Here is a 12,688-nt window from a genome sequence, read left to right as displayed (position 1 = left end):
ACAGAAAAAATATACAATTAGGATGTATAATTTATATAAAATTCTAAATTTACTCCTCTGGTGTTTTAATTGTGACCAAAAGTGGCTTTACTGTAAATTTTATGAACATTTTAAAAGCCATTCCTGTTACTATTGAGACGGCAATTCTTTAGATAGGTTCCATCTTGGGAAATAAAAATACTGCTAGTCAGAAATGTGTTGTGTGGATTCTGTCTGACTGGAGGATAGACAGACTTGGAAATCGGGAAATTGGACTGTTTCAAACATACATGTTAAAAGATAATAAATAAGAGAGTCTCTAAATCATTAAGATTTCTCTTGGCTTCTTCCAATATCCTACAAATGATTGAACTTTTTTTTTTTGAACTTTTATGATATATTATGCTAACATTGCAAAAAGGAATTAAAATATGCATACTTTTCTAATTTATTAATCAATAAATAAGAAGAAAAATAAAGCCTATTCTTAATTTTTTTGTCCAAATAAAATAGTTTTTGGAGAAACTATTGGTGAAGAATAACAGCAGTAAAATCTTAGACCCAAAGTCTGCATATTTCTAGGCAAGTATTAAGAATACACTTTGGTTTAAAACATATACCTTGATGATTTTCCCTATAGCACAGAACTAGGAGAATAAGCAAACCCTCTTGCTATGGAAAGCCATAAACACCTCCTGAGGGCATCTTTCTGCAGCACCTACCACATCACTCAAAGCAAAGGGCTGATTTGCATAACGGGGCTGATTTCTACTTTGCTAAATCCAAAGGCATTCAAGACTGAGGGATGAAAGAAGACAGAGAAATGGCCAACACATGAAAAACTGTTCAATATCACTAATCATCAGGGAAATGCAAATCAAAACCACAATGAGATATCACCTCACACCTGTTAGAATGTTTATCATCAAAAAGACAAGAGTTAGGGGCTGGCCCCGTGGCCGAGTGGTTAAGTTCGCGCGCTCCGCTGCAGGCGGCCCAGTGTTTCGTCGGTTCGAATCCTGGGCGCGGACATGGCACTGCTCGTCAGACCACGCTGAGGCAAGGTCCCACATGCCACAACTAGAGGAACCCACAACGAAGAATACACAACTATGTACCGGGGGGCTTTGGGGAGAAAAAGGAAAAAATAAAAAAAAATCTTTAAAAAAAAAAAAAAAAGACAAGAGTTAAATGTTAGTGAGGATGTGGAGAAAAGGGAACCCTTGTGCACTGTTGGTGGGAATGCAAACTGGTACAGCCACTATGGAAAACAGTACTGATGTTCCTCAAAAAATTAAAAATGGAGCTATCATATGATCTAGCTATCCCACCTCTGGATGTATATCCAAAGGAAATGAAAACAGGATCTCAAAGAGGTATCTGTACTCCCATGTTCATTGCAGCATCATTCACAACAGCCAAGCTGTGGAAACAACCTAAGTGCCCATGGATGGATGAACGGATAAAGAAAATGTGATATATACACACAATGGAATATTATTCAGCCATGAGAAAGAAGGAAATCTGCCATTTGAGACAACATGGACGGACCTTGAGGGCATTGTGCTAAGTGAGATAGTCAGACAGAGAAAGACAAACACTGTGTGATATCCCTAATATGTAGAATCTTTAAAAAAAACAACTCATAGAAACAGTACATTGGTGGTTGCCAGGGACAGGGGTGGGGCAATGAATGAAGGTAGTCAAAGGGTTCAAACTTCCAGTTATAAGATGAATATGTTCTGAGGATCTAATGCACAGCAGGGCGACTACAGGTAACAATGCTGTATTGGATACCTGACAGTTGCTAAGAGGGTAGATCTTAAAAGTTCTCATCATATACGCAAAAAATGGTAACTATGTGAGGTGATGGATGTGTTAACCTACCTTATTGTGGCGATCAATTTGCAACATATAAGTATGTCAAATCATCACATTGTTCAACTTAAACTTACACAATGTTACATGTCAATTATATTTCAATAAGGCTGGGGAAAAAAGACTGAGGGTGTGTGACAACACTGACATTTTTATCTACTCAAACGCACTCTGGTTACTCAACTCTGATCAATTGTTCACTGCTCATTTCAAAATCAAGAGAGTAATCTGCTTCCAACTTTATAATAACAAGGGGTTGTTTGGGTTCCTTTGCACTATTTAGAAACTCATTAGCAATGACTGAATTTACATTTCAGACATTTGGAGAATGTAATCCTAACCTTTTGGATTCTTGGCCTGGTCATGAGAGATACCTTTTTATGGGATTCCTAATACTTGATTTATTCTCGATATATATCATCGGTCATGGAGTAGATTCAGTTTTTCATGTTCCCAAGTCTAAAAATCAGATTTGTGTTTTCAATCTAAAATTCCTAGTTGTAGTTCTGTATGTGAACCCAGAAGCCAGTTGTGCCTGAGCCCGTGGGCTGGGATCATGTATTGTTGTCAAAGGGGCGCATGAGGTTAAAAGCCCACTTGCTGCCCCAATGGACACCTTGTAATGGGACAAATCCCCAACGTGCCCTTTTGTCTATTTGTTCTCTATCTTGGGTTCTAAAATACTAACCTTAACATAAGCCATACACCAAGTACAATGTGTATGGAAACAGATTGGGATAGATTTGTTCCAGGCTCAAAAATGCATTTTCCCTGACACATGGGACCGAGACTTGATGACTTCTGGGTAACTTCAAGCACAGACCAGCATCTGAGAGCACAGGTAGGAAGAGCAGCTGCCCTCTGCTCAGGGATATGGGCTGACATCTTGAGTTTCCACCTAAAGTAAGAATAACCTTCTGATATTAAATGCTCGTGGCAGCCCATAACCATCTCTGCTTTTGGGGCACACAGTCATCTTATCCCACCCCTTCTTTCTCTCTCTTCCTCTGTCATCCACCAGGTCTTACAGAAGTGAGTTGTTCCAGTTTATAGTTCATTCGGAGAGTTCTGAGACTGTCAAGTCTGATATTTTTGGACTGAGTGGGTCAAAGTGGATGTAAACGAGCCCAACTTTCAACCAGATGTGATTTGAGTGCACAGTGCTATAGTTTAGCAGTAATAGAAAGTGTAAGAGCTTCAAAGCCTCAGAATAATTCAGACTAAAATATCTTGGGGTCTTTTTCCATTTTAAAATGAATTGAGCAATTCTGTGTGGTTGAGGATTGACAGCATAATGAGATCAGAGCAAACTGCAGAATTTCTCATCAGGTAACTGCGTTAGTGGCAGAACTCAGTGCTGGCTTGTCGGTTGGAAGAGCATGAAGGAGCCTCTGTTTTCTTAGGAGGTGCTATATTCCCAGAGTTCTTGGCCAATTATACTTAGCTACTCCCTAATTGCAGTTACTGGAAAATGCTCTCTATCCTGCAACTTTTAGCAATATAATGAAAGAATTCATGGATATTGACTCTTCATATAATTTATTTCCATAGATAAACATAAAACCACGTCCAAGTATTGCCCTCTATTTACGATGTACTGTAACACAGGGCATTCTATGTAATGGCAATGCTGAATCTTCCCGTGTATTCCCAAGGACTGACTACAGTGAGAATGGTAGGCAAAGGGCTCAGCGATCTTTGAAACTTTCACACGGCACAGTAACTCTCTCTTTCCCAGATGGAACTTTTTGTGGGATAAAATGCACAGCATAAATATTACAGACAGTTTTTATGTTACATAAACTTTATGTACATTTTTGCTCATATGTTTCACTTACCAGAATCAAGAGGCAACTTGAGGCCAACTTTGTGTGCTCAGGGATTGTGGAAAACACTGACAAAATCAAGCAACCAAAGACAAGGAGAAAACTGTAAAACAACAAAAAAGAAAAATCTGATAAGAAACTGGCCTTATCATGACAGACTTAATTTCTTATTTCTATGAATAAAGCCCCAGACCCATTTGAATTGGCATCAATTAGGACATAAAAACCCTGAAAGGGACCAGCCATTTTGAATATCAAAATACAATATGACATGCAGTGCAAATGGGGCTGCTTTGTGACTTTATTGATGAAGAGAAGGGTGTGTGTGTGTGTGTGTGTGTGTGTGTGTGAGTTGCATGCTGTATTTACATGTCTGCAGCTAGGAATCTGTGATCTCCCATAAACTCATTTCCCAAGCAGAGATCCTGAGACAGGCCCAGAAAGTGCGTTTGCTCTGCTGGCCCAGAGTGCGTGCTGCCACAGCTGTCCTTCAGAGAGGCAGCGCTGGTGAGCCATCAGGTGCTCTAAGTGGCTGTTACTAAGCCACTGCCCATTTCCAGTCTGAAGTTGCTCATGGACTCGCACCTGCCGTTCCTTTCTAAGAAGAACAGAGCAGGGAGGGAGTGCTTCCTCTGCTACCAGGTACCTTCCATTTCCTCACAACCGTGGAGAAATGACCCTCAGCTCTGTCCACTCACACTGCAACTGCAGACGTCAGGAGCAGCATTTTCTACCAATCAGTCTGCAGACATTTTTATCTCTAGAAATGCGGAACTTGGGGATCTCGAGGGGGATCTGCATTCTCAAGGAAAATGCTAATCAAAAGGGCAGGCTTTGGTTTAAAGTTGAAGTTACTTATCCTGAAATATAAGATTTTAAAAAACCCACAATATCTGAGCTACTTGCTTTAGGCCATATTTTTTTACTTTTACTCATCTCTGCGAAGCTTTTAAAATAATTTGCCTTAAAATGTCTGTTTCCAGGTTCTTTAGTATGGCAGTGGAATTAGTCCTGCTTCCTTTCGGCTTGCCCTGACAATCTTACAAGTCTTTCCGCCACACTTCACTGGGAGCTCCCAAGGGCCTATAGCCAGGGACTGGCAAATTATGGCCTGGGGAACAAATCTGGCCCTTAAAGCCCGTTTTTATAAATAAAGTTTTACTGGCACACAGCCACTCCCTTTGTTTATGTTATTGTCTGTGGCTGCTTTTGCACCACAACTGCAGAACTGAGTAGTTGTGATGGAAACAGCGTGGTGCACAAGAGTAAAATATTTACTCTCTGGCCCTTTAGAGAAAAATTTTGCCAATCCCCAACTGATACCATGGATTCCCTGTTTCTTTATGTCTATCCCAATACAGAACCGAATAGAAATTCATAATTGCTCACGTTGTGTATGCTGATAATAATTACTAACGTTCACAAAGTTTCCTGTAAGCTGGACACTGTCCTAAGCCCCTTTCACGCGTGATCCACATTATCCTCATAAATTTATGGAGTATCATTATCGCAATTTTACAGATATGTAAACTGAGAATTAAGAAGATTTTGTGGCTTATCCAAGGCAGCCAAGCAGGAAGGGCGTCAGGCACTGTCTGCTCAAGCACAGCACTGCTGACTAAACAGGCGTGGGTGAGAACAGCGGTGACACTCTCAGCTCAGTAGGGCTCTGGGTCACTTCTCCACCTCTTCAAACTGAGAGAGGAGTATGGTCATTCCAAGTAGAAGAAGTCTCCACGGGAACCGAGTCCACCAGGGAAGAGTGCCCAGTGCACGCGTCAACAACTACCCAGCACACTTGGACTCGTGCATCTGATGATCCAAGATACTTTGGATTACACTTTAAATTGACCCTAACAGCCTGGATACTGTAAATTAGAAATCAAATTCCAGCGCACCTGTATGACCCCCAAACTACTAATGAGAAAGAGAAATTCAGGGGTCACTAGGGCAGTGGGAGGGCAACGTGGCATCAAGTAAACACAGTACAGGTCTCCGTCTGGAGTGCAGCTGGTCTCCAGACACGATCCCACAATTACCAGAAAACATTAGGAAGAGCAAGCAGGGGATTATCTGATCACCAAGCCATTTTCTTCCTCTAGAGCATCCCAACTGCAGCTTCATGGTCTCCATAGTTTACTCAGAACAAGTCTACAGCATGAGTCCTTGTGTTGGTTCCTTTATCATTACTGTTTGGTGTCATTTAATCTTTCTCCTTCACGTCACTACTTCACCCATTTTCTTCCCTGAGCTGATCTTACCCTCCTTTCTAACAAGAGCAGCTCTGTCCTAGAATTCTGTTACTGCTGTAGATCCTGTCTGAAGGTGGAAGCCAAAGCCGCTCCCACTTTTGCCTGCGGGGCTGTGGACCAACAAATCCACTCACTAACGCATTAACTCCTTCCTTCCTGCAGCCATTCACCCATTTATCCAACGGGCAAATATTGATTAAGTATGTAATACCAGGCTGAGCCATGTGGATATGACAATAAACAAGAGTTTTCTCTTTTTTTGCTTTCACAGAGTTTAAGGTCTGTTGAAGCATACGGAGTAGTAAACAGATATAAACAGAAAATTAAAACTCTGAGTGATGATTTAAAAGATTGGGAAGACACACGGATGACAGCACACAGGAGAGGAGAGTCAGGCAGCACTGGCTGCTTAATTTGTGAAGTCCAGCACAAAGTGAAAATGTGGGGTCTTTGTTAAGAAATTATTAATAATTTCATGAGGGTCACAGCAGAGCCTGACACCAAGTGTGGCCCCCTTCTAAGGGTGGGGTTCCCAGGCTGAATGCCCAAGAAGCCAGATTTGGGATTAGGGAAGATTCCTCTATCAAGCGCCGACCAAACGGAGCCCAACAGGAGTGAGTTAGCACAGCGGCTGGGATGGCTGGGGAGAATGAATACGCTAGTCCATGGGACTGCGCAGGGGAAGGCCAAGCGCAAACAGTATCACTGGAATCCACTAATCAACCAAAAATTAGAGGTGATGAGCACCCACTATCAAGCTTATCGCGCGGCCATACAGGAAAAGTGGAGGGCAAGTTATTCCTGCAAACTCATTTTCTGCATAGGAATCATTTCAGTTCAACTGAAAACGTGCTGGGAAGCTGGTGTAAAGACCCTGCCCTGAGCACCGCCCAAGGGGCAGGGATAAGCTAAAGCAGTCCCTCCCTCAAGGAAGTTAAGACCTCGTGAGGTGGTGACTTGACAGCACTGGGTCATGGTGAACAGCAGAGGCAGACAGTGCTAGGAAAAGTGCTACAGAGGCCGAAAGCAGGGAGGGCTTCTATTCAGTTGGGATGGTGGAAGCACATCAAGAAAGTCTTCAAAAAGGGGTGTTGCTTGAGATGATCTTTGAAGAAAGGGTAGGGTTCCAACAAGAGAAGTGTCTGGAGAACCACATTTCAGAAGGAGGGGAAAATGTGAGAAGGCAGCAAGCCAGAAAACAAAGGAGGTAAAATACTTGCTCCCTGTTTCATAGAACAAAAAGTCACTGAATTTGACTGTAGCACAGGGTGAGACAGATGGCTGAATTGGGGGTCTGGGGCCATGACAGGGAGAGGCTTGTCCCCAAGGTCTGTATTTAGTTCAGGAGACAGTTGGAGCCATTGAGATTTTTTAACGGGGATCTAATATCCTTGGAGTTGCCCTCTGGGAAAGTAGAGTTGGCAGCAGCGTGCATCAGGATGTACCTGAGCAGCTGAGAAGCAGGGGGGGTGTAACTGGTGGTTCAGGTTTGGTTGTAAACTAACTGGTAGGAATGAGAGAGAACAGAGAGCAGCCTGGAGGGACGCTGTGAACACGGGAGCTCTCTGACTCCATCACCGTTAGACTGGCGAGTGGGGCTGGGGAAGGGGTGTGGTGGCTGAAAAGTGTGAGATTTCCATGGTTATTGGTCATGCTATGAACAAGTTAGGAGGAGAAAAGTCAAGAAAGTCAGGAGGAGAAACTGATATTGAGGAGAAGAGGACAATTCCAGTTTTAGACATCCACTTGGAATGGCAGATGTAAAGCTTGGGCACAAAGTTTCATTGGAGACATGAAAGTACTTTTTTCCAGAGGAAGTGAATATATGGAACATGTTATCCTGAGGAGAGTGCAGACTAAGCACATAAGATTTTGGTAAATAAGAATAAAGAATGTTTGAGGAATATTTCCTGATCTTGGAGAATGACATCATGGAGAACGATGAACACATTCTACTATGAATTGGCTGTTGGTAGCGTTGCCAGAGACAGACTCTCTGGCTGGAGACAGCACTGAACTGACGCAGGATGACCCTCTGAGGTACCAGAGTTCAGACCCTAGGCTTGTTGGCAGTGACCTGCTGGGGACTGAGGTGGCTCTGCTGACATCATTGCTTCTGAGGATCCCACTCATATGTGTACACACTGATGACTGATCACTACCCCACTCCGCCTCTCTCCCAGTTGAATAAAAATGGGAGAAGTGGCAAGAGTCCTTGGACGCAGGGTTTCTGAGCTCCCCAGGGTCTGTGGACAGAATTTAGGAGGCAGGGAATGTGGATGGAAAAATTACATCTTTATTTGTCACTAACCATGACCACGAACCATGTGACATTCACAGTACTTTTGACCTTGTCGCTCTTAGACATGACAGATGTTTTCCTATCCTATTTCTCAGTTGTAGATGAAACCGAAATTGTTCCATCTTGAATGTTGATTCTGCTCATCACTGTTTCGAGATTATAGTAGCTCCTAGACCCACTGCTGGGGGTTTTTTATGCATTAATAAAGAAGCTTCTATATCACTATATCAAAAACATGTTTATTATTTTAATAATGGCATTTCAATATAATTTTTTCTTTTGTAAGCACATTTATTTTATGCATTTAAAAACATTATTCTTAGGAATGGTTCATAGTCTTTGCCAGACTACAAAAAGTCCATGGCACACTAGAAAGTTCAGATGCCTGTGGTGGGAGATTAAGAAGGCAGGGGCTGGGAGCTGGAAAATGGCCCATTTTGGGAGGCGTCGCCAACTTACTCAGGTAAGTTTTAAGATCAGTTTGAAAAAATACGGATATTTTTTTCTTTTACACATTAATCCTGAGATACCATAAGATCTGTATTCCTTCAGAATTATTCTGTAATAGCTACTGGCCTTATTTTGCCTGAAACAATCATTTATAGTTTGTTTCTGAGGAAATTCACTTTGATGCAGGCCTTTTGTACAAATCTTCTTTAGAAGGTGCTGGTTATTGTAGGAGCAGTAGAAGAGCACTCACAATGAAAATATGATCAGATCAAAGGCCTCCACGTTTGTTCAAGAAAACTACCGTCAACTTTTCCTGTGGGTTAATTAAGAATCAATTTGTCAGATTTAACTTCATAAGAAGCTTTACTTGGAAATATCACGGTGCTTGTGGAACAGATGATGTCCAACTTCCAAATCTTGTGCTTCAAGTACAGGTGCATTCAGCAAGAATTAAAATGCCGTGAAAATGAATCAACCAGAACGTCTCTGCAGATGCTTCAACAAACGAGTCATAGCAGGTTGCACAGCGTCATTCACACAAACACACAACCCTGGCCACTCACGGGAGATTACGAGGAATGAGATGGAGGAACGAGGAAAGGAGCTGGTGTTTAAAGTAGACACTCAATGAGCTGAGCTCAGCGGAGCAGGCAGACTCGCAGCACAGGCTTTGTGGACACAAACAACCACACATTCCCACGTAGAACGTGCCACCTGCAAGTATCTGGGGGACCATAATCTTCCCATGGCATAACTGTGCATGTAAGTCAAATCTTAAGAAAGTTTTGGGGAAGGGAGATCTTAAATTTCTTAAATAGAATGGAATCATGGGATTAAAATAAATGCTAATAGAAAGTAGGTATAGATTTTTTTTTCCTGAGGAAGATCTGCCCTGAGCTAACATCTGCTTCCAATCTTCCTCTGTTTTGTATGTGAGCTGCCACCACAGCATGGCCACTGACAGACGAGTTGTGTAGCTTTGCACCAAACTGAACTGGGCTGCTGAAGCAGAGCTCGCTGAACTTAACCACTAGGCCACCTGGGCTGGCCCTAGATTTCATTTTTAAGAAAATAACTCTTCAGAAATAACTTCCAAAGGAAATTCAACCCTGCCTCTGACTTTTCACTAATTTTTTAAGTATTGCTTTGATAAAATGTGTGTTTCAGTACGTTTGATGGGAGACCTCATGAGTGCATCATGAATTATGATGAATGGAGTACACAGGCTGGCATTGATGACTGTAGATGACCCACTGGCTGACACAGCTCTTGCCTGGAGAATGTGCCATCTAATGAAATCAAAACCCCGTCATCAGAGGAATGGCTGGAGCCCATGTTTTCCTTCCAGCATCCTAAATTTACTTTTCTTTCTAAACTTGGCACTTTGCCTAATGTCCTGTCTGCATAATTTTTCCATAAGAGAAGGGCATTTTTCACATGAAATCTATCGACAGCACACCCCTGCTTCCATTGCAAAGCAATAAATATTAAATACAACATTTTTTGTGTCTTTAAAGGTGATTTGGAATTTTTGATTTAGAAACACTGCATGATTCTACTTTTCACATGCAATGAGTCCTAAATATTAATACTCTAATAAATAAATACTATCACTGTACTCTCCATGAAGTTGCAAAAATAGGATCATCAGGTAACAGTTTTAGAATTTTAAATACTGCGTTGCACACGTGTGGTGTATGAGGAATCGGAGAATCTGGGAAATAGAGGTTTCCGTGTGCACACTGTGTTTCTATAGAGGACTAAGACTAGTGCAAAGGAGCGAGAACAAGGCAGGAGAACTCGTAAACACTCAGGGGTCTCTGAGAGCCCTAGACTCTGTCAGAACACAGACGGAGGAATGCTCAGCCTGACGCTCTCCTCAGGAGCAGAGCGTCCCCGTGACCAGAGCCCGTGGAGCTCCCTCTGGAGACAAGGGGCCGTTTTGAAGCACTGCTGATGGAAGGAGTGCGGCTGCTCTGCTGGCAGAAGCCCCCCAGTCAGGGCCTTTACTCACGGGCCTCGTGCAGGCTCCAAGCGCTGAGGCCCTGTGCTCGCTCCTCTGAATGTCTGTCTGCAGAGACTCAAGGCTGCTCTTCTCGTGACTTCTCCAACCGTCTGCACACTAGGAACACCCGGCCGGCCCAGCCCTTTACCTGCTCTGCACGTGAAACAACTGCAGACCTGCGCTCTCCTGGCCGCCGTTCTCGGGGACACCCAGTCGCTTCCTGCCTCCCTCATAGCCTTACTCAGGCCCGTCATCTTCCCACCACCTAAGCGAAGGATTTAGTATCGAGCCATCAACATGAAACATCTGCACTGTCGATTCTTGCCAGGGAACTCAAACTCGAACTTCCCACTGCCCAGCTGTTAGAAAAGTTTGGTTTCACAAATTCTGTCTGGAAGATATGCGTTGGCTTGTACTCCAGCCACGCTGCAGGGCTGGAGCCTGAGTGCTGACGGGTGCTCCCACCTGTTACCTCCTTCCTCTCATAACTACTTTCACTAAACTGTGTTTGTCTTTCTGCTATTTCCTTGAGGAGTAACAAATATTCAACCCATTTACTATACTTTAAGAGTTTCTCTGTACTTCACGTTATATTTGCTCAATGAAGATTCATGTGAGAAAAATCTGGCAACACAACGGCAAATTGATGGCCATTTGTAACGAGTTCGTGTTGCTGAGTCTAGATTTATGTTATAAGGCATCAAGGTATTTGTGGATGAAATTGAAGAACTTTTATCAATAAACTTTAATAAGTCTTGAAAAATGCAATAGGTGCCAAATGACTAGAGAGAGGAAAATATTCTGGGTGTCAAAAAAGAGTAAAGTAGGGGACCCTGGACTCTGTGTATTGATAAACTCAATTATAACTCCTAGAAATATTCCAGATAGAATATTAAGCAAATGATTTCTAATAAGTTTAAAAGAGCAACTACAATTACTAGAAACCAACGCACGTTCCCCAAGAGCAAGAAGCGCTGTGCTCATTTCCATTTCCACAGGTCTGCCGCCTGCTGTGTCAGGGGATCCCTGGATCCAAAGTCTCGATTTCAGCAAAGCCCTGGCAGTGCTTTCTAATATCCTTGAGGAGAAGAAGAAGAAGTTCAGGCAGGATTGTACGACTCTTGGGAGGATGTGTATCTGGTGAGAAGTCTCTGGAGACCACCCACAGATTTTTTTAAAAGGATTGTAACCTCCCCGAGGAGTGGCCTCGAACGGGAAAGTTCAGACATCTCAGATGTTGCCCCATCTCCAGGAACCTCTCCCAGGTCTGAGTTCCGGGAAGACACTCGCTCAGTCTGCAAGGAATTGGACGGATTGTGGCCTATTGAAATAAACTGAAAATCTCTATTTTTTGATAGCAGTCCAAAAGCACATTTTTCATCCTAGTCAACGGTGTGGGCAGCCGATGCCTGAATGGAGTGGCTGGGAATGGCCTGCTGAACAGAACAAGGCAACAGAACCCTATTTCTTTCTTTCTTTTTTTTTTTTCTTAGGAAGATTAGCCCTGACCTAACTACTGCCAAGCTTCCTCTTTTTGCTGAGGAAGACTCTCCCTGTGCTAACATCCATGCCCGTCTTCCTCTTCTTTATACATGGGACGCCTACCACAGCATGGCTTTTGCCAAGCAGTGCCATGTCTGCACCTGGGATCCGAACAGGCGAGCCCCAGGCAGCCAAGAAGTGGAACATGAGAACTTAACCGCTGTGCCACTGCACAGGCTCCAGAACACTATTTCTTAAAGGGCCTGAGGTCTGCAATTCAGAAACCCATCGGTCAGGTTCTCGCCTCTGCAAACTCTGTCACTGTGTCCTCTCCAGGAAACATAAATGAGATTGAAGACCAGTGTACACTGTTCAGAGACAATGAATTTAAAATACAAAACAGGGACAGTCTTTCTTACTGTCATAGATTCAATGTAGCAACAGGAGTATTGTATTTCATATTTTATACTCTTGTTACCTTGTTATATTTTCCTCTGAGCAAACAGCAGTATGT

The 12,688-nt window shown here is 42.9% G+C and overlaps 1 protein-coding gene across 14 annotated transcripts in view; it reads right to left on the bottom strand.

Annotated features, from left to right (window-relative positions):
* The window catches only part of KCNQ5 (potassium voltage-gated channel subfamily Q member 5), a 472,281-nt gene that overhangs the window by 160,957 nt on the left and 298,636 nt on the right, over positions 1-12,688 (bottom strand). For all 14 annotated transcript variants that reach the window (XM_070584950.1, XM_070584953.1, XM_070584952.1 and 11 more), the window contains exon 2: positions 3,696-3,786. In XM_070584950.1, coding sequence (XP_070441051.1) covers positions 3,696-3,786 — 91 coding nt within the window. The remainder of the gene's footprint in view (positions 1-3,695; positions 3,787-12,688) is intronic.

This window comes from Equus przewalskii, chromosome 19 (assembly GCF_037783145.1).
Source record: "Equus przewalskii isolate Varuska chromosome 19, EquPr2, whole genome shotgun sequence".
Taxonomy (NCBI): Eukaryota; Metazoa; Chordata; class Mammalia; order Perissodactyla; family Equidae; genus Equus; species Equus przewalskii.
Note: the sequence above shows the minus strand (reverse complement) of the source record. Positions and strands in the feature narration are given on the sequence as shown.